This window comes from Kwoniella shivajii, chromosome 1, assembly GCF_035658355.1.
Source record: "Kwoniella shivajii chromosome 1, complete sequence".
Taxonomy (NCBI): Eukaryota; Fungi; Basidiomycota; class Tremellomycetes; order Tremellales; family Cryptococcaceae; genus Kwoniella; species Kwoniella shivajii.
In genome coordinates, this window is record NC_085908.1 from 3,176,937 (window position 1) to 3,202,273 (window position 25,337).

The 25,337-nt window shown below is 44.7% G+C and overlaps 6 protein-coding genes across 6 annotated transcripts; 4 read left to right on the top strand and 2 right to left on the bottom strand.

The window, feature by feature from the left end:
* Nucleotides 1-844: 844 nt before the first annotated feature.
* IL334_001173 (uncharacterized protein) lies at nucleotides 845-4,470 on the bottom strand (the record flags this gene model as incomplete). The annotated part of the gene is made up of 13 exons (XM_062932931.1): nucleotides 845-1,137; nucleotides 1,197-1,276; nucleotides 1,334-1,604; nucleotides 1,671-2,002; nucleotides 2,060-2,221; nucleotides 2,276-2,349; nucleotides 2,405-2,513; nucleotides 2,569-2,976; nucleotides 3,062-3,213; nucleotides 3,274-3,884; nucleotides 4,073-4,191; nucleotides 4,254-4,375; nucleotides 4,432-4,470. The coding sequence occupies 13 exons, from the start codon at nucleotides 4,468-4,470 to the stop codon at nucleotides 845-847; spliced, it is 2,772 nt and encodes a 923-aa protein (XP_062788982.1).
* A 913-nt stretch (nucleotides 4,471-5,383) lies between these two features.
* IL334_001174 (uncharacterized protein) lies at nucleotides 5,384-9,927 on the bottom strand (the record flags this gene model as incomplete). Its single annotated transcript, XM_062932932.1, has 3 exons — nucleotides 5,384-6,021; nucleotides 6,107-9,498; nucleotides 9,584-9,927. The coding sequence occupies 3 exons, from the start codon at nucleotides 9,925-9,927 to the stop codon at nucleotides 5,384-5,386; spliced, it is 4,374 nt and encodes a 1,457-aa protein (XP_062788983.1).
* Nucleotides 9,928-10,345: 418 nt separating this feature from the next.
* Nucleotides 10,346-14,874, top strand: IL334_001175 (uncharacterized protein; the record flags this gene model as incomplete). Its single annotated transcript, XM_062932933.1, has 6 exons — nucleotides 10,346-11,647; nucleotides 11,715-13,742; nucleotides 13,801-14,345; nucleotides 14,420-14,601; nucleotides 14,669-14,784; nucleotides 14,842-14,874. 6 exons carry the CDS (start codon nucleotides 10,346-10,348, stop codon nucleotides 14,872-14,874), a joined length of 4,206 nt encoding a protein of 1,401 aa, XP_062788984.1.
* Nucleotides 14,875-15,312: 438 nt separating this feature from the next.
* IL334_001176 (uncharacterized protein) lies at nucleotides 15,313-17,316 on the top strand (the record flags this gene model as incomplete). The annotated part of the gene is made up of 11 exons (XM_062932934.1): nucleotides 15,313-15,449; nucleotides 15,525-15,708; nucleotides 15,780-15,808; nucleotides 15,864-15,934; nucleotides 16,009-16,084; nucleotides 16,144-16,184; nucleotides 16,264-16,276; nucleotides 16,343-16,609; nucleotides 16,678-16,903; nucleotides 16,964-17,003; nucleotides 17,060-17,316. 11 exons carry the CDS (start codon nucleotides 15,313-15,315, stop codon nucleotides 17,314-17,316), a joined length of 1,341 nt encoding a protein of 446 aa, XP_062788985.1.
* A 629-nt stretch (nucleotides 17,317-17,945) lies between these two features.
* On the top strand, nucleotides 17,946-19,756 carry IL334_001177 (uncharacterized protein; the record flags this gene model as incomplete). The annotated part of the gene is made up of 4 exons (XM_062932935.1): nucleotides 17,946-17,958; nucleotides 18,014-18,178; nucleotides 18,256-19,648; nucleotides 19,714-19,756. 4 exons carry the CDS (start codon nucleotides 17,946-17,948, stop codon nucleotides 19,754-19,756), a joined length of 1,614 nt encoding a protein of 537 aa, XP_062788986.1.
* A 472-nt stretch (nucleotides 19,757-20,228) lies between these two features.
* On the top strand, nucleotides 20,229-24,450 carry IL334_001178 (uncharacterized protein; the record flags this gene model as incomplete). Its single annotated transcript, XM_062932936.1, has 17 exons — nucleotides 20,229-20,465; nucleotides 20,718-20,885; nucleotides 20,957-21,036; nucleotides 21,099-21,402; nucleotides 21,469-21,636; nucleotides 21,702-21,831; nucleotides 21,884-21,952; nucleotides 22,015-22,124; nucleotides 22,205-22,297; nucleotides 22,350-22,496; nucleotides 22,558-22,691; nucleotides 22,750-22,865; nucleotides 22,927-23,175; nucleotides 23,283-23,586; nucleotides 23,663-23,836; nucleotides 23,917-24,060; nucleotides 24,123-24,450. 17 exons carry the CDS (start codon nucleotides 20,229-20,231, stop codon nucleotides 24,448-24,450), a joined length of 2,955 nt encoding a protein of 984 aa, XP_062788987.1.
* Nucleotides 24,451-25,337: the final 887 nt, after the last annotated feature.

Genomic DNA, 25,337 nt, shown 5'->3' on the forward strand with positions numbered 1-25,337 from the left:
ACATTGTCATCCAATCCATCTTAACCTCATCACTCAGAGTTAAGGAAGAACTGAGAGGCGTCTACAACCTTGCATCCTTGATCTGCATGAATTCACTCACCTTGCCCTCTTGATTCAACGATGTATGTATCTGTATCGGCGGACCTCTATCCTTCCAAATTTGAGATCTGATCTTCGGAGGAGAAATTATGAGCGTGATCTTGACGGTGTAGACCTTTCTGGTCGGTGATCGGGTTTAAGATATAGTTGATCAAAGAATCCTATCGCTTTCAAGTAATATTGAAGATCGAGTCAAGTTGATAGAACTGCAATGGAATGGAGAAAGTGTTGGAATTGAAACTGGAAGTGAAATTGAAATTGAAATTGAAATTTGAAAGAAAGAGAAAGAAGGAACAAAAGAGGTTTATAAGATGATAAAAGGGTCGTAACAGAGTAAAAAATGTAGGACCGCGCAAGTCACCAACGTAAATCGGCACAAATCGGTTAATTGTCCGTTTTCAAGTTTCGATTAGGAATCATTGCCACATCATCCCAAAGTTCTGTAATCCCGATTACAGATCGATTACAAATCAATTACAACCGATCGGGCTGGAAAAGACTGTACTCGAGTAATTCATAAAAGCTCATTTTGGTTTCGTTATTTTGTTCCCTTTATTCTTTCTACCTAGCAACTAAGTTTTAAATAGATATATATTGAGATTGTCCGTCGTCTGTCGACCAACAAATCGTTTCGCCTGCGAATTGATCCTTTCCTTGACATTCTACTTCTTCCGACATCCACATCTATCTCTATAACTACCTATCTCTCTTCATAAAATCTCCTTACTTTCTACAATCTTCCTTTTTATATTCTTCTTGAAACGGGCGCACTGGTCATTTCAATTCCACCGCCCTGTTCCAAAGCATGTCTCTGTCTTGCATCAAAACCGATCTGACTAGGTCCAGGTGTTCCCGCACGTGATGGAGCCACTGATTGATTGTTCAGTTCATCATGCTCATCCCATATGTCTTGAGACGTATCGTTGACTACTCCTCTTTGATCCATCAGATTGGGCATAGCGGTGGCCGAAGCGAACGTTGGCGGAGGCGACTCGGATTTAGCTGGAGCAGCATCTTTCAATTGCTCCCAGGGAATCACTAAGGCATCATAGTCAGCAGTGAATCATATCGGCCCGTGTCAACTTAACGTCACTTACATGTGTATTGGACGGGATCAGCGGGGTCAGGAGTTGGGTTACCGGCTCCGTCAGGTCCCCATACCTTGAGATCAGCGAGGCTGGGGAAAGGCAGATTTTCAGCAAGGTACACTACACCTAAGACAGCGGGCACTCACGTCATTTTCAAAGCACAGATCCATTTGTTTCTTCTTTGGACCTTGAGTGCACCTTGTTGCCAATTTGATTTATACTTGATATCCGCTTTCAAAACCATTTTACCTTGAGCGGGTATATCGTCGACTATCACGTCGAAAACCGGTAAGAAATCTCTAGAGTTATCTTTGCAGAATTTCAACATTCTAGCTCGTAGGGATTGAAGTGATTCAAATGTCGTATCAAAAGCTACTTCAAAGGTGAATGACTCGGAGATAGGGCCTGATCTTCGGACTGTCAACATGTCATATTAGCTTCGATTACATCTACTGAACCCCCAGTATAGCAAAATAAACTCACTGTTTTCGATGATCTTCGTCGAGAGCACATTATGACCGATCCAAACATACTTTCCGTCTGTTCGCTTGAAGGAAGATGACATGAGCTGCATCTTGGCGACAGTATATCCATTGCCATCGATATCTACCCTGTCTCCCACATCGAAGGGATGCTTGACAAACAGGAAGATACAAGCAGCTAAGATCTCCTGCATAGTTGCACCGATCAACCATGAGAGACCAAGGATGAAAGTACCAGCTGAGGTGACGAGGGTAGTAAGCTTGGTGGTGACCATAGCGGCGAGAATGAGAATGACGATGGCAAGGACAATAACCATGAATATATCGTCGAGTCTGATCATGAAATCAGCGCCATCGTGAAATACACAGTAATCCCAAGACTCGACATACCTTCGAACAGCGCCGTCCAAATCTCGCATGGAGGCTTCGAGACTCAATCGCTCCCTGTGAATCCCCAATACAGCACTTTCAATTTCATCTCTTGTAGCATCGCCGTTTCCATCCTTGTCAAACATGGCAAATGCGCTCTCAGCAGTTTCAAGGTCAGGGAAGCTACAATTCAAGTTAGCTTCACCGACTGGCGGAAGCTTATGTTTGCAAGCTTACAATCTTGCAATATCAGATATATCAAGATGGTCGATTCCAGGAGCGCGGAAAGAGTAGTACAGTCGTCGAGCAAGCTACAAACAGAAGAATTAGCACAAGCGCGTGAGGAGTAGACGAAACAAGTCTTACAGCTTTACTCTTATTGGCAGAGTTCAGAGCAGCAGTGACCTTGTTGGCAGGTGAATTGGTTTGAAGCACACTTTGACCGGCCATTTCGGAAGCGACATTACCAAGGGCACTGCGGTAACGGGGGTCGTCAGCTTGACCAGTGAAAGTTGGGTATGCAACCTTACGTGGTGGTAGTCTGAGCGACATCTTTCAGGCCCCTGAGAGCTTTCCTGATAGCTACTCTCGGAACTTGAGAAGCTTTAGTTCGACCCGAAGCGTTATCGATAAGGGTATCTGATCTACCGGGAATATCATGTGAATTGGTGTAAAGAAGGGTAAGAGCCTTGAGGTTGAACTTTTGTTCCTTCAATCGATCTTCATATGAATCTTGGTGAAATTGGAAAGCGATGAGCTGAACTATCAATTTCTCCGCTCCTAGTACTAGTGAACATAAGAAAAGACCGAAAAGGATATTGACCATTGTTGTCAAGTCTGTCCTAGAAGTGGCAGTCGATTCTCCCGTGTAATGATTGATTACCAGGGGCGTGAAAGAAATCCAGATGGCTAAGACCCAAAAGATGAGTTTGGCATATCTGCACAAAGAAGAATCACTTGGTCAGCTCATACAGCACTAGCTAGTACAACGTTGAATAAGCATAGTACGATGATTGTACTCACTTGCCAAGAGCAGCGATAACATCTGTGTATCTTCTAGAGGAGGGGATGATTGCACCGATGGTGTTCCTGAAAATGGTGGGTACCATCATGAACACAGCTGTTGCAGCCCACCATCCACCCCAAAGGACAGACAGCCAAATTGACCACCAGATCTATATGGCCCAATTTCATGTCAGCAGCCGCATTATAGTCAACCACAGTGTCCCACTCACCAATTTGACACCCCAGACTGTAGCGTCTGGCTCCGCTGTGACACCAAGTATACCAGGTATCCACAAAAGACCTAAAATAGGAATAATGTACAATGCCCATCTGACTATGATGCCTCTGTTCAACGCCCAATAGTAAAATCTTGATAATTTATTGGTTCCGACGTCACCTTCCGCAAATTTCAGGTTTTCTACACTGGCATTCTTGGGATTAAATTCTTCCCATTCTGCTCTATCCCCTAACAGATCCCAGCTTGCACCTCTTGAGTTTTTGGGTCTCTTTTGACCTTTTTCATGCATTGCACTGGTTTCTAACGAAGTTGTCGAAGATCCAGGTAAGAAAGACCAATGTTTCTTTTTGTTACCTGAACCAACGGGTGTAGTTGTCCCAGATTGCACAGGTGTGGGCGACATTGCTTCCGTACGATTATGCTCACGATCTTGCAAAGGTATGGTGGTATAATTATCACCCCTATTCATATATGGCGAAGGAGGGTAATGCACTCTGTGACTTGGGCCATTACCTGGAGTTGTTGCACCAGGAGTGAAATTGGTAGCGGCCGGTTGAGGTGGTGCGATGTATGGTTGGGATGCTCCAGCGGGAAGTGGATATTCTGAAAAGAGCAAAAAGAACAGAACGAACAATGGAAAAGACATTAGCTTGTTTCAGACAGTCATTGTGTATTTATAGCAAAATGACGCTTTTCGATGGTGTGAGATGATGTGAAAAATTCTTGCGTCATTTCAAGGCAATTTGACGATCCAACTGCCGCATCAAAGGAAGATGAAGGATGAAACTTACCATGTCCATTCCCGCTTTGGGGTGTGTGCAAAGGACTCCTAGAAGTATCCCTCATCATAGCGACGTTCTCCATGCCATAACCTTCATGTTCTTGTTCGGATACATCGATGGATTGGTCTCTGCATGTTATCAAAGATGTCATCAGAACACTCGTCGGAGAAAGCGTCATGCTGTAGCTTACCGCAGATGGTATGCTCCTGAATCGGCCCCAAGGTAGTCTCTGGTCATACCTTGAGTTTCCGCATGGTAAGGTCGTTGCGATTGTGACTGTGATTGTCCCTGTGCACCTAAAGGCGGATACCCCTATTGCGAATGGGTATCAGTATGTAGCACAAACATCCGCTCAACGGTGTACCCACTGTGAAATCAGTCTTCTTGACGCGGTCGTCACCAGACATGATGTGTTGGATTGAAATGTGGCTTTAGATTGGACGTTCTACTGGTAAGTTTGGAATTGAATTGATATGATTTACTCCAGAGTTGAGATGATGTTCTTGTGATGTAAGTATGCAGTGTGATGCTAGTATGTAATAAATGTAGTGTAATGTATGAGTATGATATGCAATGACGATGAAGAGGAAAAGTTTGACAAGGGACAGGTTTCAGTCTGGAATGACAGAAAGGAAAAGGAAGAGTGTAAAATGGTGCTACTGAAGCTATGATGAAATGCGCATCTCTCAAATTATAATAATATGGTCATGAAAATCAGAGTTACTACGGGCCCAATCCTCCACTTTTGCCATAGTTACTCGAAGATTTTACTTCCGTCGATTGGCGATTGGGCTTGTCTACACCGCACCAGACCCTTTTCTCAACCCCCCCTTTTGTTTCATAGCTCAGGGATCAATATCTCTCACATATGTGCTTACTTAACTGTGCACTCATCATGGCACTGGCACAGCAATACGACGACCATTTACCAAACCAAAGACTCATCACACACGCCTCTCTCTCTCAGTCGATCAGACTATATTGAACCACTAGTTCATGAAGATAAAGAACAACAGATCTCCAATCAGACAATAGCGGATACCGCTCATTGTGAATGCGTGAGAAGAACCATGAACAAAACAAAAACATTCACCAAGTCAATTGTGGGATAGAAACACGCTAAATCGTTTAATGAATCAACCACCCTGAAAATCAATTTGAATACTTATCACAGTACTACGAATAGTAGTGCGATCACCCCCCAAAAATACCCCTTGAAACCCCTCGTTTCAGGTTGTACTCTCATCGTTTGAAGTACTCCCTTATAAATCATATCTGCTCTGAATATTATATGCATGATACAGGTCGCTGACAATCACATCATACATCAACGTCCATCTTCTCGTGCACTTGAAAATCGTTTCCCGTTTCAAGATCCCCTTGAACCGCTTGTCCAGATCCAGACTTTGATCCAGACTTTCCCAAATGTGACGATGGCGTTATCTGTTCCTCGGCACTAACCGAAGTTGAACTTTGAGATTCAATCACAGTACCAGATTTTTCGGGGTTCACCGGGTCTAGCCGGTCTGTGGTGGATCCATTTGTCGTGAGGACTGATACTGGATCGGGGAAGTCATTGGATACTGCGTTTGGTTGATTGACAAGCAAGGGTGGAGTAGGATCATTGCCTTTGATAGATGAAGGGACGGTGGGCACGTTTTCTGCTCCTGCAGGTGCTCTGTCACCTTCTTCTATAGGCTCTTCTGCTTTCGCAGTAGACAGAGCAGATTTGTCTTCATCCGCTGCTGCAGGTATCTTCGAAGATCCTTCGACTGCATCAACATTCGGCGTTGGGTGTTCACTTTGCGTTTCTTGTTCTTCTTCCACCTGGATCATCGTATCATCTCCTTTCTCTTCGTCCGCTCCATCTCCTTCACCAAGTAGGACTTTCATAGCTCCCGGTCTTTTCAATGGACCTAGTTTCTTGGCAACAAATAGATCACCACATGGACTACATACTGTGCGCGCTCAATGCATCAGCTTATCTACGCCTCAAGTACTTAGGCATTCTGATCATCTAGACTAAAGATAGGATGAACTTACATGTACCCCTTCCCGTTGGACCCCTTCTCCAAACTTTGATATTCTCCTTACCACAACCTTCACAAATACCATGTTGAGTACCTCTTTTACCTTTCTTCTTCTTCTTTTCTTTCACTTCAACGTTACCATCACCATCTTTATCATTTTTTTTGGATCTTGTATATTTCCTCTTATTGAGGTTTTGTAAAACACCTTGTTCGATCTTTTCATCTAGTTTATCATATGAAACTGGCATTTCAAAAGTGACTTTACTGTCTCCACCTTTTTTCTTGTTTGATTTACCATTATTCGGTTCAGGTGAGAATTCAATCTCCAGTCGAACGTCGTCACCATTTTCGTTTCCATCGTCATTCTCGTCATCGTTTGTCACGAATAAAGGTTTGGTCGACATTGGATAAGGTCTGGGTGCCCATTTGTCGGTTGTGGCATCTACTAATTCCGATGAACGAGGTGGTGCAACTCGAGTCTGTAGGAATGATCGAGGTGGTACGCGTTTGAGGAGGCTTGTGAAATGTGCTGTTTTCCGAGAGAGGTAAACTGATTTTAAGGATGCGAGTGCTTTGGAAGACAGACGAGGACTTTTAGTTAGCGCCACAGGTAGTTGTGGTGTGATTGACAGCGGACTTTTACCATTCGGTAATCCATCTTGGTTCACCTCGCCCTTGTCTATCAAAGCTGCCGAGTTTGAAGGGAAAGGTATGTCTTGATTTCTCCGTTTGTTATCGTCCAATGTTTCCTGGTCGAGACCGTTCAATAACTCAGGTTCTACTTTGACCATTGCCTCAATCTCGTTTTTCTCCACTGTATCCACAACTTGCTTCATCCTCTTCCAAACTTCGTCGGTGATGCCCATCAACCTTATGGTGACTGGCTGGATATCACCTTGGGGATTCATGAAGTCTTCTGCTGCAAGATTCAATAAGCTAGGGTTAGTTGACCTGGGTTTCGATTTATGTTCAACAGCGATATCAGAGTTTGATCGAGGATGTCTCAAATCTCTCAGGGGCTTTGATGGCTTTATAGCTGAGGAAGTTTCATCCTTAGGTTCTTCTTTAATTGTTGGTTCGCTGATTTCATCATCCTTGAATTCAGGATTATCAAAAGGAATACCTTTTCCCAGTTTCTCCCAATCGACCTTTTCCCATCTGAAAATACCAGAAGGGATTACAGTGGATATCAGAACTGTTCCAGCGGCAGGACTTTGACTAGGTAAAGGTGGGAGGCCAGAAGTGGGTTTCGGTTTCTCTTTCAATTCTGGTTCTGTTTCTGGTTGGGGTATAGGCGTCGGTATCGCTTCAGCAGGAGGCGGTGTAAGGACCGTTATTTGACTGGGCAGATCTTTGACATGCCGGCCTAAAGATTGACGAGTCCGACTTCTAAGTGGCTTTCCGGCTATCAATGGTATTGCTGGAGGAACATCATCAGGATTGACCACCGGACCAAGTGGAGACTCAATTTGCGCTGGTTCGGAAGACAGTGAAGGAATCGTAGAAGGGTTCGTTTCAAGCTTAATCTTTGTTGACTCCGGGTTGAGGTCGTGTTGAAGTTCGGGTTCAGGTGTCGGTGGTCGAGGTCCAGTCACGTAGTCTCCGCCTACCCTGGAAATGAAGCTGTTCTTTCCAAGGGGAATCAGGTACTTCTCCGTTGGCTGCTCTTTGAACGCCACAAGGAGGAAAGGCGGAGGCAATGGGTGGACCCGCTTCGGCGGTACTGGGGGCGGCGGGGTGGGGGTGGGTAACCGAGGAGAAGGTGAAGGTTGAGCGAAGGGTGGGACAGAAGGAGGCCGAGAATAGGCGGTATTTGGTGCAGTGTTAGTCGATTCATTGGCAAAGAGGGGATTGACTATAGCCGGCATCGTAGCCACAGCAGCGGGATAAGCAGTAATTATAGAATCTGCTGCCGCTGATGGAGGAGAAAGAACATGCGTCGGTGGAAGCCTTGGAGCTGCTGTAATGCTAGTAGCCCCGTCATCTACGGGACTAGAAAGAGGTGATGGTCGTGGTGGTGATGAATGTGATGGTCGTGGTAAATCGGCGACTGTTTGGGAAGAATCTGGTGGCGCATCTGCATGATCTAAATCAGAAGGCAAAGGTCCTCCACCGATTTGTTTGGGTCCAGACATATCGATTTCATCATCAGAATCTGGTTCGTCCGGTTTGGTATCTATAGCATTCGTGGTAGAAGCTGCTGGTGGGTTTGCAGGCGTCATTGTTGTTGGTGTTGTACCAGAACTTGATGCTGGTGGTGCAGGCTTGGGTGCTGGTGAGCCTGTTGTAGCTGTAGCAGACACGGATACTGATGAATCTGGGTTTGTCACGGATTGAGCTACGACTGGACCTCCAGTAGCTGTGACTGGTCTGGCTTGCGCCGCCGTCGAAGGTTCAATGCCAGCGACTGCTTGTCCAGGTGGGACAGGTGGTGGAGCCAAATCATCTATTGGTTCACCTCTACTTAATCTCGCCACTGCTTTACCTAATCTTTCCAGCTCTGTTTGATTTGCCGTACTACCGGCTGCCTTGTAAATGAGGGAAGATAACCAAGAATGTCTACTAGCCGCTTGATTGACCAGCTGGATGAGTTGTGGGGAAGCTGTCGGCCTCGCTGAAGTCGAAGCTGCTGCAGGTGGTATGGGTCTTGCTACTGAGGTAGTCATTGGACCAGGCGGAAGCCTGTGTATCGGCGGACGAGGTATATGAGTTGGTACGTAGGGAGGGGGTCTTACGGGACCTGATGAATTAGGTGTAGATTTGGATTTGGATGGTTTAGGGTGGGCTCTACGAGGAGTTTCACCTTCTGCACCACTGCCGGTCTTTTTTATTTTTGCTCGTTTCATAGTGTCTTGTGCGAGTAATTTACGTTTTTCTTTCTTTTCTCCAGGTTTCGCTCTTTCCTTTTTAGCTTGAGTGATACGAGGTTCGACGAAATGGCCTAACCATATTTCTGTTCCAGGATAAGATATAGGTCCTACGGTAAGTGTACAACGCGATATACATTCTATTTCATGTGCTGGCCATTCTACTTCTTCTGCGTGAGCAGTTTTCTTAGATCGAGGGGTTCTGGAACCTTTTGTAGTAGGTGGAGGAGTCGAAGTGGATGCAGAGGGATTGTTGTGTTCATGGGAATTCGATGATTCACCAGGTACTGTTGGGGGTATTGGTACTGGTATTGAAGTGGATGATTCAGCAATGTGCGGTCGAAGTGGTCCATGATACTCTGTATGTGGGAGTGGATGGATCAAAGCAGTAGGTGTAGGAAAAATGAATGTCCCTTTAGGCGGTGGTCTTGCTCTGGGTTTATTATGTGATGGAATAACAGGATGTGAGAATATATGTGGGAAAAGCGATGTTCGATGATATATCCTCGTTTGAACGAGCGAATAAGGTAATACCAGACTATATTCGATACTCATATTAGCTCTTCATCCAGATGTGGGTGGATCTCAGAGTGAGATCATGGAGAATTGAATGAAAAATTTACCTCTCTGCTATACTCAATAGAGGTTCTGTTTTCTGCTCTTCCTCTTCTTCTTGTTCTTCTTCTTCTTGTTCTTCTTGATACTCCACCTGTATGTCATCCATGATAACATCTTCATCATCGTCACCTCCAACTTCCTCATCCACTGCTTCCGCTTCTTCCCCACCTTCAATCACCTCTTCCAGCCCCTCCACCCCATACCCTTTCCCCCGGCCTTGTTGATCGTCATCTATGTCGTTAGGATCATACTCGTATCCCTCGTCGTTTACATATTGCGGTCGAGAAGCAGAGGGTAAGGTGATGGGATTAAAATCCGCGTTAGACCGAAGAGAAGTTCGAGCCGACATGGTGGTCGGGCGTGTAGCATACAGAACATCCACAGAAGAGTGTCGACCGATGCTCAAAGCTCCTCTGTAACAGACGTCTGTTTATCGTGTCCAGGCAAGTAAGGATATTGTATTTGGTAATGAAGTGGAAATGATCAAAGTCGATGATATTTCAGAAATGTCACTGTGCACTTTTATTCTCAATGTTCGGATCCAGGAACACGCGTTTGTTGTTGCTTTGATCACTGATCCCCAAACCCGCTCATCCTTCATCCATGACATCCTCTTCTCTCTCTCCTTCTTACCTTCAGACTACAACAAGAAGAATGCTCCTATAGCATCACTAGGCGGGAGAGTGCTTTCTCTACATCGAACCCAGAGATCACTTCTTCCGCCTCCTCTTGCATCGAATTCGAATCGAATCGGAAAAACATAGATCATGACACTCGTAATCACTCGAACTATCGTTGTATATCTATCACTTTTGGTCCTCTTCTTGGCGATACTGTTCCCTAAATTGTATATACTTCAGATACTTATACTCACTCCCATATACATCTCTTCAGCTTTGTTCATCGGGACTGCTTTGTTGATCTTTCGGATCATTCAATTGGATCGTCAACATATACCTTCTTCGAGTTTGCCTCCAAATAGAAACAAACACGCTCTCAGACCACTACGATTCACCACTCCAGCAGCTTGGTCTGCAGTCCTGACTCGCCAGTCATGGGAGGACAACCCGTCATCATTCGCACCAATACATAAGAATGCTTCGAGCTCAGTCAATAGTCGTTTGGACAGTCTGTTTCTTCTTATAAAGCGTCATTTCATCTTACCTTGGTATGAGAGGATATCACCCTCTCCCGCTTTCCCTCATGCTGTGGAGAGAATGATACGACATATATCCTCGGATTTCACGAATCGAGCCGAACAAGTCGATTGGCCAAACATCATGGTGTCAAGGATATTACCTATAGTATCTGATCATATTCAACATTATAGATCTATCGAGCATCTTTCTTCTTCTTCAGCTTCAGCTGTACCAAATCCAGCTCTTCCATTACCTTTACCCCGCAAATCTCATCCAGCTCTATCAAGTCAACCTCATACATCTTCTGGTATATCACCATCAATCGAAACGCATCTCCGTGAAACCTTAGCTCGAATATTGGGACATTCAATGTTGGAGAAAGATAAATCAGAGGTCGTTTTGACTATCGTAAGAGAAATCGTTTTGGGCGCAGCGCTGTTACCCATTTTCAAAATGTTGTGCGATTCAGATTTCTGGAATAGACAAATAGATGAAAAAGGTGGAAAATATCTACGTGAACAAAAACAAGTAGATAAATTCCTTTCTGCACTTTCTGCTTTACCCGCTCCTACACCTTCCAATACATCAACTCCATTACCTACTTCCAAAACACGGAAAGGCCAGACACAACATATACAACCTCCTTCATCGACCTCAATATCAGCTGAATCATCATCAAAGCAATTCGACAATTTCCTCAGATCCATCGGCAAGTTGAAGTCACTAGGAGATGCGAGAAGGCTCAGAGCAGATGTAGAGCGGGAATTGAGAAGTGCAAAACTCGTATTGGCTGAAGAAACTCGTCAAGAGCGATCAGTCAAAGAGGGAGACAAGAGATTTAGAAGGGCAGAGAAATACGTTCGAAGGCTAGAGAGAGCAAAATCGGATATAGATGCAAGGATAGCAGTGTTGTCTGGTCAACCTGGAAAGGTGAGTATCGGCTGGAAACTACAGTTTTTCTGCATCAATGTGCTATGGCTCATCTCACTTCCCTCAGATTCTTGCTCCTTTGGACAAATCACCTTTACAATCATCAATCTTCGAGACAAAATCTGACCACTCGGTCAGCCTATACTCGATCCTATCTGACCCTTCCTCTCTGGCTTACTGGCTGGAATATATGGAACGTCGTGGTCGGTCACGGTTGGTACAATATTGGCTCACCGTAGAAGGCTTCAAGGATCCACTGGAAGCAGCCGGTCTCGATTCGGCACTGAACAGTACCGTCCAAACGATCGATCAGAAACCTTCAGATAGCAATCAAACCATAGGCGAAGATATCGCATTCTTATATGAGATGTATTTCGCGGTTGGTCAAAACGAGATTACTATTCCTTCTCGATTCCAGCAAGTCATTGAAGACACAGCTCAATCATATTCCCCATCCCTCTCCGCTTCGGAAGTCCAAAAGGTTAAACATGCTGTTTTCGCATCTCAAAAGGAAGTCTACGAGCAGATGGCCGAAGAAGATTGGCCAAGGTTCAAGAAAAGTGAATTATTTGTCAAGGCCTTGACAGATATCAAAAGAGCTGGGATACCCTTATCTTCGAATCCTGAACTTGAAGCTTCTCGTATAGCTTCACCAAAGATTCACTCGACCCCGATGACACTTCCACCCATAACACGACCACCCGCAACTCCAGCGCCATCATCGAAATCACTCTTGGATTTGTTGTCCCCTTCCGCTAGACCACGTCAAACAAACAAAAGAGGAAGCTTCTCCCCTACAATGACTCCTACGCCTACAGCTTCGATCTCCTTCACTCCACCAATATTTCAACGATCGCCTACGGCCGACTCCTGGGGTCCTCAGATCAGGGATATTCAGAAAGTCGGATTTGTAGATATTGACAAAACTCTTTCCATTCAATCAAGTGGACCCTCTACCCCTCCGCCTCCTGTCAGACGTTCAAGTCATCTTGATTTCCTGATTTCAGAAGGAGAAATGAAGGAAGAGATCGAAGATCGAGGGAAACTGTTTGATGAAGAAGATGGCATTGACGAGCATAATGAGGATTATGTTGAGGCTCAACGGATAGAAGCCATTCAAGCTGCTCTCAACGAAATCATAGCTTCAGACGATATGGTGGCTTCTAGGCATGAGGAAAATGATCGCAACGTCCTACCACATCCTCAAGTCAGATCTCCGTCCGCCTCACTCGTCTTCTTTGACAAAAGCTCAAGGGCTGAAAGTAACCCTCCAAAACTCACCTCCAAAAGTGCAGAAAATCTGAAAGCATCAAGGCCCGCTCCATCCAATCACTCCGCCCCTCCAAGCCGACTCCCGTCTGTTGCTGTACCTAAAGTCAAGTCCCTGACAAGACGACGAAGCAATCCCCGCCTCTCCATGTCTCCCGATCAATCAAGTAGACACCTGTTTGACGATGAGTTGATCGATGAAGATGAAGCTTTGATTGACGAAGAGGATATCAATGATCCAAATGAAAAGATACAACTCGCTGCACCCGGTGATTTACGGTTATCAGTAGAGATTGCCAGACTGCAAGACAAAATCCAGGAACTAGTTCAACAAGACCATCTTTTAGATACGTTGATTCGACAAGCTGAGTTGACAGGCAATCAAGCTGAGCTACGTATCCTGCGAAGATCCCAATCTTCTGTCAGACGAGAACAACGAACAGCGATCTTTCAGAAAGCCCAATTCGAACAACAAGAGGAAGAGAATCGATTGGTTCCTGGTCGCACAAGCGTATGCATACCTTCATCCGTGGTCAGTTCAGATCCAGGGGATAATGGGAAACAAGTTGTGAAATACACTATCGAAATTAGTCAAGCAGGAGAAGATGGGCAGATTATGCTTGGATGGGTGGTAGCTAGGCGATATAACGAATTTTATGAGCTGGACAAATCCTTGCGGGAATGGGCGGCCGGAATGGGTGAACATCACACCTTAGGCGAGGAGCTGAAGAAGAAGGTGGTGGAGATGCCAGGGAAAAAACTTGTACCTAATCTATCGGTGAGCTTTGTTGAATCAAGAAGAGCTGGATTGGAGCGATACCTTCAGGTGAGTATACTCAATCATCATTCGATTTCAACCGACGCTGATATTTTGTATTTACTAGTCTTTGCTCACTTCATCAATCATATGCGACAGCATGCTACTCCGTTCTTTCCTCTCCCGATCCCCTATGGCTTTACAGCCCGGTTCGGAAGCTCAGATGTCATCCTCGACCGCCTCATTAGCAAGTCTTGCGCCCCATAACATCGTAAAATCCTTATACAAGACTATGGCTACCTCCATCGATGACGCATTGCTAGGTCCCAGCATGTTAGATATGATGTATAGCACCTTATCCCGCCAACTGAACGATTTTGGTGGAATGGTCGGGTTGGGTGGTGACGATCTTGCAGGACTATTACCTTCAGCACTCAAGGGTGGACCATATACACCTCAATGGTTAAGAAATGATCCGATCGCTGCCGCATCTGCGACTGCTACCTCGGGCGGAAGAATTGGACCCATGGGAGGCGAATCAGGGATGACTAGTTTCACAGCTCCGATATGCGATCTATTCATCGAGGTTTTCGATCTCAAGGAGAATAATTGGTTGAGAAGACAAGCTATCGTGGTCATATTGCAGCAGTTCTTGGGCAGTACGATAGAAAGGTACGTTCAAATTCATATATCCTATTATGACTGAGGATACACTGGGAGCTAACGAGATCGTACGGGATGGTCAGAAAAGCAAGGGATTCTTTTCGTGCTGCAACATCATCGGAATCGATAGAACGTATACTATCGAGTCTTGAAGAGACCATATTCCCGGAAGGAGAACGACGGCCCACTAGTGTAGAAAGAACAGAACAGGAAAAGTTGGAGACCAAGATTAGAGCAAGCAAGAAACTTGGTTCACTCATTCCTGGTAAGTTCACTTTGAATTAAGGCTAGGTGTTCTGAAGACGAACTACTGATTCTCCCTTCCATAACAGACGTCGCTGCCAATATGATTGGAAGAGGCAATGCTCGACGAGCAGCCAGAAGAGTTTTCGGTGCTTTACAAGATACGAGATTGAACCAGCATCTAGTCTTGTCGATCATGGATGAAGTGAGTCTTCTGGTATTCATGAGATCTATACAGCAGAATCTGATTTTTGTACTGTAGATCCTGAATGCCATGTTCCCACCGCCTCGATGATAGTCCAGGACCGTATGTCTCATCTTGTGGATCCAATTGTGAAACTTTCACAAAGCTGGGATATCGGTCATCAGCGCCATCTTGATTACAAGCCAAGCACGATGAATTCAACACATCACACTGACCTTCAATGCCAGATGCGAAGTGGTGACTTTGCTCCAAGGCTTTGGTCCAAACATGATGATCTGTCGCACCCGAATTGAAGATCCCCTTTATGCAGTTGTGAAACTATACTATCCTTTGAAAGTTGGATCCTTGCTGCTGTCCTTTCAGAATTTCAAACTATATCCAATAACAGCCACACAACCTGTATGATAAATGTTGTACTAGAGGAAGATGCATTTCGGTCATAAATACATGTTTTTCTGCGAATTTATAAACTGATACAGTGAGACTGTAGGTTGGATTGAAAGAAAAACAAAAAGATCGTTGAGTGACATGGGTGCATTGGGTCCTATCTCAGACTGGATAGAAAGAGGTAGTTTTGGTGACTGGTCACCTTCACATCCATCCGATGCTCAGAGAGAATCTATGCTCTTTCTGGCTGCCGCATTCGTCTTTATTCTACTATTGTGGTGAGTCCTACTAATCATTTCTAGCAGTCACACCTCAGACACCTGTGCACTTACACGACTCTGTCTCTCGACCAGGCAAGGAAAATTCACTACTCCTGCACCCTTCTTCAAGAGGATACCTGACGAGGGAAAGGTCAAAAAGACGAAAAGGAAGATAACAGATGGGAGAATAGATTCTTTGATCATCGGTTTGAAATGGTATACTATCTCAATACCATTATTGGTGCCGTTCAAATTGTTAACTGTTCTGTACCATGAGGTAAGCGATGTTCGCTCACTTCATACCCAAACTGACGACATAAAGCTGATACACATACATTGTACGATTAGCTTGGCCATGCAGTAGTTGGAATGTTATCGTAAGTACGACACGAGTAATACGGAAATCAAGAGCTGACCCCGGTATCCAATCAGGATATGGTGGAAAGAAATGAAATACGGTATGAATGGTGAACGGGGAAGAATAGAGTATATCATGGTTGATAGTAAGTCACGGTGAACCATCCACTGTACTCACCAGAGAGCTATTGTTAATCGACATCACCCATTGCCGATGTAGGATATGAAGGTGGATTGACTCAATTTGGAGGAGGTACTGAACCCAATTACAAACTTACTTTACCAGCTGGGTACCGGTAAGTTCTTTATTAGACCAATGATTTGATTTTTCGATCTGACTGCAGACCGATTCCAGGGCAAGCTGTTTGATAGGATGCTGGTTCTTGTTCACCGGATGTGAGTGAACAACTCTGAGAGACTACAGCTGCCTCATGCGTTGGGATTTCTCGTTGACTTATTCTGATTTATTGAATAGTCGATGCGAAATGGTAAGCGCTTTGTATTTGGGACATGTCGCAACAGCAGCACTACTGACTAGTTCATGTTTACGCCAGGTCGAAGTTTGGCGCTATCACTTTATTCCTCCTAACTTCCTTCGCTACATTGGTATGTTTCCTTGTGAGAGCCAAATCTGGCATACTACAAAATTGGCATCGTATTGGAGCTATAATGTACAAATGGATTTTCTGCAATAAAGAAATGGCTAAAAGGAAAATGCGAAAACATCAATTGAAACGAGAAGAGAGAAATGAGACTGCAAGATATAAACATGATAGTGAAGGGGCTCCCACAGAAAAAGATTTACACGCTTCTCAAGACATGTAAGCGCATCTTAATCCTCCGAGTACATGGTAATCGTGTAACAGCTGAGCTTTATACGACTTTACAGTATAATGGGATGTTCGTTGTTGGTGGGAGTGATCCTATTTCTAGCTTGGAATTGGGATGATTCAATCTATCTTCGCTTCGTCATGCTCTTCATGGGTCTTCTGAGTGCCCTTTACGCCGTTTGGGATATCGTATTGGACGGTTTAAGATATGCCAAAGTGGCTAAATCAGATGTTACGTATATGGCAGACGAGCATAATAAAAGGGCTGACAAATACAACGAGAAAGTGAGTTTGTCCGTTCTCCAAGGCCTAAAAGATATATATTGCTCAAATTTTACGTGGCAGTTCCCGGAAGGAAGGCGAAAACATCATCGTAGTACACGTTGTAAGTATTCCTTCGCTCTCTATATCGATGACATGTACTCATGCATGTTTGTTTAGTTTACGCTTTGATTTGGCTTCTAAGGAAGACGAGTATGATCATCCTCGTTATCGTCATAGCGTACTTCGTCTTCCATCTGAAGAAATCCGAACAGGCAATCGAATCAAGAGAATTTTTACCTGCTCAATTTCATTATGGTCCAGCTGATTTGGAACAAGATGCTAAAATCGCCGGAGGGAGAATACAAGGTACAGTCAAAGATTGGATGGGTGTAGAACAGAATGGTCAAGAGAGAAGAGTATTTAGGGAGGTTTGAATCGTTCATTAATGAGACTGGTCAGAATAAATATATTTGCGAAGCCTTTTGTTACGCGAGCGCACATCGTACCTCTGACTGAATTGCCAGATGATACATCGGTATCGATCTCGCCTTCAACTGAATACTTTCGCTGAGCTACATGTATACACACTGAGAATTATGCTGTGTCGTCTAACGTTGCGAAACGAGGAAGGAGATGAGACGGCCGGACCTTGTCGTCGCAACTTCCTTCCTCTCGGATTGGACCTCGTCTTATAAAATCTCCTTTGTCCTTTGAGTAGGTCACACTACTTTGATATACATGTAGTGCTCGTCCCACATACACATACATGGTGATGATCAAGGCATGATACGTCATAACAAAGGAGACTCCCACGTCTTGGAGGAGATATCCTTTGATTATTACCATTCAACGTTACAGCTCCACACCTCATGCTGTTTTGATGGTATTCAATCGTTGAGGCTTGAATCACGACCCTGTACCCCCCCTTTCTTACTCGAAAAATACATCATTTCGACTGTCTAAAAGCAACCAGTGTAAATTGATCACACCATCATTGCTATCACCAGTTTGATTTGCAAGTTACTTTTTCGTCTTGATACACCAGGTATAAAAGACCTTCATCATGCCCTTGGAAGGTATGCTTTCCTCTTCACAACATCTTTCTGAAAATAAAGGCTAATATACAAGCAGTAACACCGCCTCCGTTTGCTGCTAGTCAGCGATTACCTTATACTCCAGCCTTCGCTCGAACAGAAGGTCAAGGAATCCCCTCTGGAGCTAGCTCGATTGGTGGTCCTGGACCCGCTTCAGTCGCTGCATCAGCTATCATACCACCCACTGCTGGAGCAATTGCAGGTGAGCATACTCCATTTGTTATGTTATCTTCGATGACATCTGTCCAGAGTAGTAAGACCTAACGGAATGTGATGTAGATCCTCATCGAGCGGTTGCCGCTTTACCTGAAGCAGGTTATACAGCGCCTCAACTTCGACCAACAGTGATGATTGACCCACGAGGAGGTGGATCAGTCTATGGTGGCGGTGGTGGATCGGTATATGGCGGAGGATCGATGTATGGTGGTGGAAATGGGGTACATGCACAACCAAACTCAACATATGGATATGACCATCAAGTTTCTCATCCTATTTCTGCTCATCATCAGCAACATCACCATGTTCATGCGCCACTTTCCGTAGTCCAAAGTGATGGATGGCAAGCAAACTCGTTACCCGCTCCAAGACGAGGTCCATTGCCACCAGAATCAATGATAGCTCCTAAATCTCATCATCATAAACACCATGATGATTTCGATGATTCGAAAAGTGATACAAGCTATTACGCCATGCCTAGAAATCACAATCATATACCTAGATCAAGATGTGGTTCAGTTTCTTCGATTTCTGATTCACCATCTCCTCAAGAGTCACAACAACAACAGCATCAAACACAACACCAAGGACATACACATCGATCGAGGTCGATTAGTGGAAACCATCATGAATCTCATTCTCATTCGACTAATCACAACCGATCACCTTCTTTACCGCCCGCAGGTCATTTTCACTCACCCATTTCACCTTCGCCTTTAGCAGCGCCTTCAGCATTCGCCGGAGGAGGAGGAGGAGGAGTGGCAAATTCGATTGGAAGATCGCCACTTTCTCCTTCAGATGCTGATCTCCCAAGAAGACATAGAGCCTCACCTGGTCCGGACGAAGACAAGAGGAGAAGAATGCATTCTTTCATTCCAGCCGATATTGAAGATACTCATCAACCTGCAGTTAACAAACATAGGAGACACTCTGGTGTAGGGTTTGAAGTTGAGAGACCACAAATACACCGTCATAATTCTGGTGGGAATCATCACAATCATAATCACACTCACCTTGAACCCGCACATGGTAATGGTAATGGTAATGGACATGGACATGGACACGGACACAGACACGGTCATCATCGTCATCGATCTGGATCACATCTTCCTCCTCCTCCACCAAGCGATTATTCGTATTCTTCCTCTTACCAGAGTCGCGCACCTTCTCCTCCACCAATGATGGGAGGAGGCGCTTTAGGCGTTCACTTACATGATGGCATGTCTTACTCCGGTCGCCGAAGGGCAGTGTCAATGCAAGGTCTCGAAAGGCCGTATCAGCTTCAGTCGTATCAGACTCCTAGTGTAGTGGGAGGTGGAAATGCTACAGTCTACGATGATGGTGCTAGTATGGTCTCTGACTCGAAGATGACATTCATGGATGGTAGTGTAGCGGGCAGAACCAGTCAGTATGGTTTACCGAAATATCCTCATCAGCCGAAGATGGACTATAGGAGGTGGGTACAGCTGTCTGACATCTGATCTTTGATTTTTCTTACTGATTCGATGTCAACGTCTTCAGGTTTTGCGTGCAAAGAGGCAATGCAGATGTATTCCTGGATTAATGGTTTCTATTTCGTTCTCAATCACCCTCCCCAATCTTGTATCAATATTGATCGTCAATTTCGAACCAAAAAAAAACAAAAACATGGCAGGCTTACGTTCCTGTGTTGCTTTTCTTTCTCTTCTTTCCTGTTATAGATGTATCGTGGTGCTCTGATCAATACATCACCCTCTCTATCTTGACTTGTTTTAGCTGTATATGCGGTTCTTATATAGTAGTAGTAGGTTAGTTGTAACGAAATGCATAAAATAGATGTTCAAACGGGAGATGATGGGCCTTAAGTGGAACACTGATTTAAGTTGCTCCGTCTTTCCCTTGTGATAGTACGCGTCGAGAACTAAGTCCACTCCAAAAAATAACCATTTGATTTTACTTACCTCTTGTTTCTTTTGAGATCACAGTCTTTCAATCTTCCTCCTCTGAAAACATCTTCTACTCTCACTCGTTTCGCCATCAAAGGGTATATAGTGAAGATGCAAGCTACTTCCGAAACGCTCTCAGCCCTCTCTTCTTACCTATCCGCAACCGTATCTTCTGACGCTCATGCTCGACGTTCGGCAGAAGAGTCACTACGACAAGCTGAAGCTCAACAAGGGTTTCTTTTGCTTGTTTTGGAATTAGCAAAGGCCGACTCGGTGGATCCAGTGGTGAGACAAGCTGGTGGTGTGTACTTCAAGAATGCAGTAAAGAGACTGTGGTCCGGAGAGGAGGTAAGTTTATTCCTGATCTTGTCCTTTTGTCGAATTACTGCCCATTCATGGAGGAATGGGTCGCAAGTTTTTTGAGGAGAAGCTTGACTCTACAGGCATTATGCCGACGTAGGCAGTCATCAAAGTGGACAATGTTTACGGAATGAGGCGTGATAGCACCACCCTATTGCTTTTCGGTTTTCGATAAGGTCAAAGGGAGACGCACAGGTGGCGATTGCATGAGCTGATATAGCGATCATGTAAAATGTGTAGGAAACCCAAATATCTCCTGCAGACAAAACAACGATCAAGTCACAGCTCGTACCGATAATGATAGCTCTTGGAACCGCAAAGACAGCAAGGATACAAAGTCAAATTGGTGAGGGACTGAGTCATATCGCAACGTTGGACTTCCCAAATGAATGGGAGGGACTATGCGATGTAAGTGTAGTTTGATAATCAACATGAAATGTATGATACCCGGGTATGTCCTGTGCTGATGCCAATCGCAGGAACTCATCAACTCTCTGACTCCTGATAACTTTGTGATCAACAATGGTGTCTTAGCCACTGCTCACTCCATCTTCAAAAGGTGAGCTACTCACCGACGTTCCTCTTCGATGCGATTTTAGCTGATCCTGATGATTTGAATAGATGGAGATCACAATTCCGAACGAATGAACTATATTCAGAGATCAATTTCGTCCTTTCTAGATTCTGTGAACCCTACTATCAATTATTCCAACATGTCGATCAACTCCTGCAATCCCCCAACCCAGCTTCCTTACCTGCAAATTCATCACTCCAACTTCTTTCTCAAACACTGATTCTCTTGGTACAGCTTTTCCACGATTTATCAAGTCAGGACCTACCACCTTTCTTCGAGGATCATATGGATGAGTTCATGGGTTGGTTGAGAAAATACCTGGACTGGGAAAGGGACGAACTTAAGGGTGACGTGAGTTGCCGGATCCACTCTGAGTCTGGATCTTAATGGACTGGCTAATACTTTGACGCTTGGCAGGAGGATGACGAGGCACCAGGACCTCTGCAAAAGATAAGAGCGTCCATTTGCGAAATTGCGGAGCTTTTTGCACAGAAGTACTCGGACGTGTTCACGCAACTGGGAACATTTGTGGACGGTGTCTGGAACATGTTGACTCGTATTGGAGCTGGTACCAGAGACGATGTCGTGAGTACCCGTGCTGCCTGGCGCTCTTCACGATGTATGAACTGATTGCGGTCGACCATGGCCAGCTTGTTTCCCGAGCTTTGAGATTCTTGTCAGTGGTAGTGAAGATGGGTAACCATAAGGCTATGTTCTCAGCTCCCGAAACTCTCAATGCCTTCTGTGAAAAGATTATATTGCCTAATATGGCTATCAGACGTGAGTAACTGTTGATTCATCACTATGAGCGCCAGTCTGATATTGTTTACAGAGCACGAAGAGGAGATGTTTGAAGACGATCCTATGGAGTACATAAGAAGGGATCTGGAGCCATCAACAGGTACGTTACTCTCCCGGGCTTACACGTTCTGTCTCATGAGCTGATTCCGACAACTGTGACAGAGAGCGATACACGACGACAAGCTGCTACCGAATTTACTCGTGCCTTGATGGAGCTATTTGAGAAGGAAGTCACTGATATCATCAAAGGCTACATAAATGCTCTGCTTCAGGTGAGCTAGAAAGAACCCTGTCGAAGGTCAATGCACAGCAAAGCGTGCTCATCATTTCGATTATCGACATACTGCAACAGGAATATGCCAACAATACAACGGAGAACTGGAAGAGCAAAGATACAGCTATATATCTTCTGACATCTATTGCATCGAGAGGATCAACCCAACAGGTGAGTTCCCTCCAAGTTTCGCTGGACCCGAATTCGTTGACATTCCAAACAGCTCGGTGTCACCTCAACAAATGTCCTAGTCGATGTTGTTGACTTCTTCGGTCAAAATGTCTTCTCCGATCTCCAAGCTGCTCCCGGATCTGTACATCCTATTCTCACAGTTGATGCCATTAAGTTTTTGCACACCTTCAGGAACCAAGTAAGTCACCTTTCTATTCTGAGACTCGACAACAACTGACCCGACTTTCCATCGGTTTCAGCTTACTAAAGACCAACTCGTCTCGGTTCTCCCACTTCTCGTCCAACACCTGAACTCCGATAACTATGTCATCTCTTCCTATGCCGCTATCACCATTGAGCGAGTCTTGTTCATCAAAGTCGAAAGACAAGCCTTGTGAGTTTCTTTGTTTGATATGTGCGAGAGAAGTTGTAAAGCTAAGCAAGATCCACAGGTTCACTCAAGCCGATGTCCGACCTTTCGCTGAGAATATTCTCATGGCGCTATTCACGACAATCGAGAAGGGAGGAACACCCGAGAAAATTGCCGAAAACGATTACCTCATGAAATGTATGTGTTCATGTTCTGGAAGCGGACATGTAGCCTTGCTTATATCATTTACATCATACAGGTGCCATGCGAGTGATTATTACTGCCAAACAATCCCTTGTACCGTCTCATGAGCCTATCTTAAACCGGTTGGTCAACATCATGGGCGAGATCAGCAAGAATCCTTCAAACCCCAAATTCAACCAGTACTGTTTCGAGGCAGTATCTGCATTGATACGATTTGTATGCGACGGTCAACCTGCTGCTCTTGCTACATTTGAAGGAGCACTCTTCGGCCCTGCACAGCACATCTTGCAAAATGACGTCGCTGGTGAGCAACCCGTTCCTTCTAATCAGACTGAGATCACTTGCACCACCTTGTGTTTGTGTGGGCATAGGCGCGATAGATCCCTCGGCTAACCATATTCACTTGCTCAGAATTCATTCCATATATATTCCAAATCCTTGCTCAACTCCTTGAGCTTCATCCTCCCACATCCCTTCCTGAATCATATCAAGCTCTGACAGGCCCTCTGCTCAATGCACAATTGTGGGAGCAAAGAGGAAATATTCCTGCTCTCGTACGAATCTGGAAAGCCTGTCTGCAAAGAGGTGCCCCTTCAATCGTTGCAGCCGGACAAGTGCAGGGTTTATTGGGTATATTCCAACGATTAGTTGGAAGTAAGATCAACGATGTATACGCTTTCGAATTACTGCAAGCTTTATACGAATATGTACCAATGTGAGTTACCTCCTCGTTTCTTTGAAATCGTCCTGTATGGCAAAACCAAGCAGACTGACCTTTTTATCCCCCACAGCGACGTCATGCAACCTTTCTCCAACACAGTCTTCGTTCTCCTCCTTACCCGATTACAGCAAAAACCATCACCCCAATTTAACCAGTGTTTCGTATACTTCTTCGCTTTCGTGGCTAACGTCGATACTGTGGGGCCAGACTTTTTGGTTACTGTCCTGGATAGCGTGCAACCTGGGTAAGTAGACCTTCGACTGGCTGGCTTTAGCATGAGAGACAAATATCCCATTACATGGCTGACCCTTTTGCCAATCACAGACTGTTCGGTAATCTCTTAACCGGTGTCATTCTCTCCAACACTCAAAAGGTCACCACGCGAAATAGAAAATTGATTGAAGTTGGCTTAACAAAGATGTTGACCAGGAGTAACAGATTGATAGAAGAGCCTTCCAAGCAGTACTGGTGTGTACACACATACCATTCACATCTCGTGGATCTCCTTGGCTGATGAAACACGATTTTAGGGTCCCAATTTTCCTTGCTTTGCTTGATCTTTTCACTCTTCCTCAAGATTTGACGTATGCTCAATCCAATGCTGCCGATGGGGATTTGACGGAACTTGATCCTGAAGAAGCAGGATTTCAAAGCTCGTTCTCTAAGCTTGGTGCTAGTGAAAAGGTTGCAAAAGATTACACTGCTGGTGTTGGCGATACTAAAGAGTACGCGGCCAAGGAACTGGGTCGAAGAAGCGCCGAAAAACCTGGTGTATTACCTCCTTTGATTGCTCAAGCTACGACAGTGGAAAAAGATGTAGTCAATGGTTTCGTACAATTTGCTTCTCAAAATGGGTAAGTCAGATTGCCTCCATTTCATGCCGATTCGGGTGTTTACAGCTGATCATGAACGTTGTCCTATCAATAGAGTGAACTTTGTATAAACCCATCGAAGGTTGCAAGATGAATGAATGATGGATTACATGATGATGATTTTACTGCATTTACATTATACTTTCTTCTAGCATAGGTGCTTAGTATGTTTTTGGAATAATGTCATTCGAGAATACAAGTGAATTCGTATGACGTTCAGCTTCTTACCTTGAATGCAATCCAGTGCTATCCCGAAATGTATCTTACCAGCAGGACTAATTTTACAGAGATACCAGACATATACAGTCTCTTTAGCCCTGTCACACCGGTCGTTGCGAAGTGGAATGAAATGGGGCAATGCCAAGAGAATGCATGTGATTGTGACGCGCAGGATTAGCTTTATTACAAAAAGGAGGAATATCCTATTAGATCTCGATTGACAAAAACCTAATCTCAGGGTCCAAACTAAGTATTTATCCTGATCCCAATTAGGAATGTCCTGTGGTACGCTAGCTATCGGGCCCATGTCCCGGAAAAATCATTTGAGCGGTGCATTAGGGGGAGTAAACATCAACACTGCTTTTGATACATACTCGTATCAGCATTCCTGTCTCAATCTGATGAAGACCACATCCAATCCGCAACGATACTTCTGTCCATCGTAATCATCATCTTCTTCTCAGACTGCATAAATCAACATCGACGATTCCACTAGGGCACGACGACCGGACAACGCGAGGAGAATTTACCTGTAGATCGGGTTACCATTTGGACAGGAACAGTCGGTCCGAGACAAGCTCACTCGAACAGCGTTAAGCACACTTCAGCAAAAAGGTTTCAGACAAGTTCCGACAGTAAGCAGGAGCTCAATCA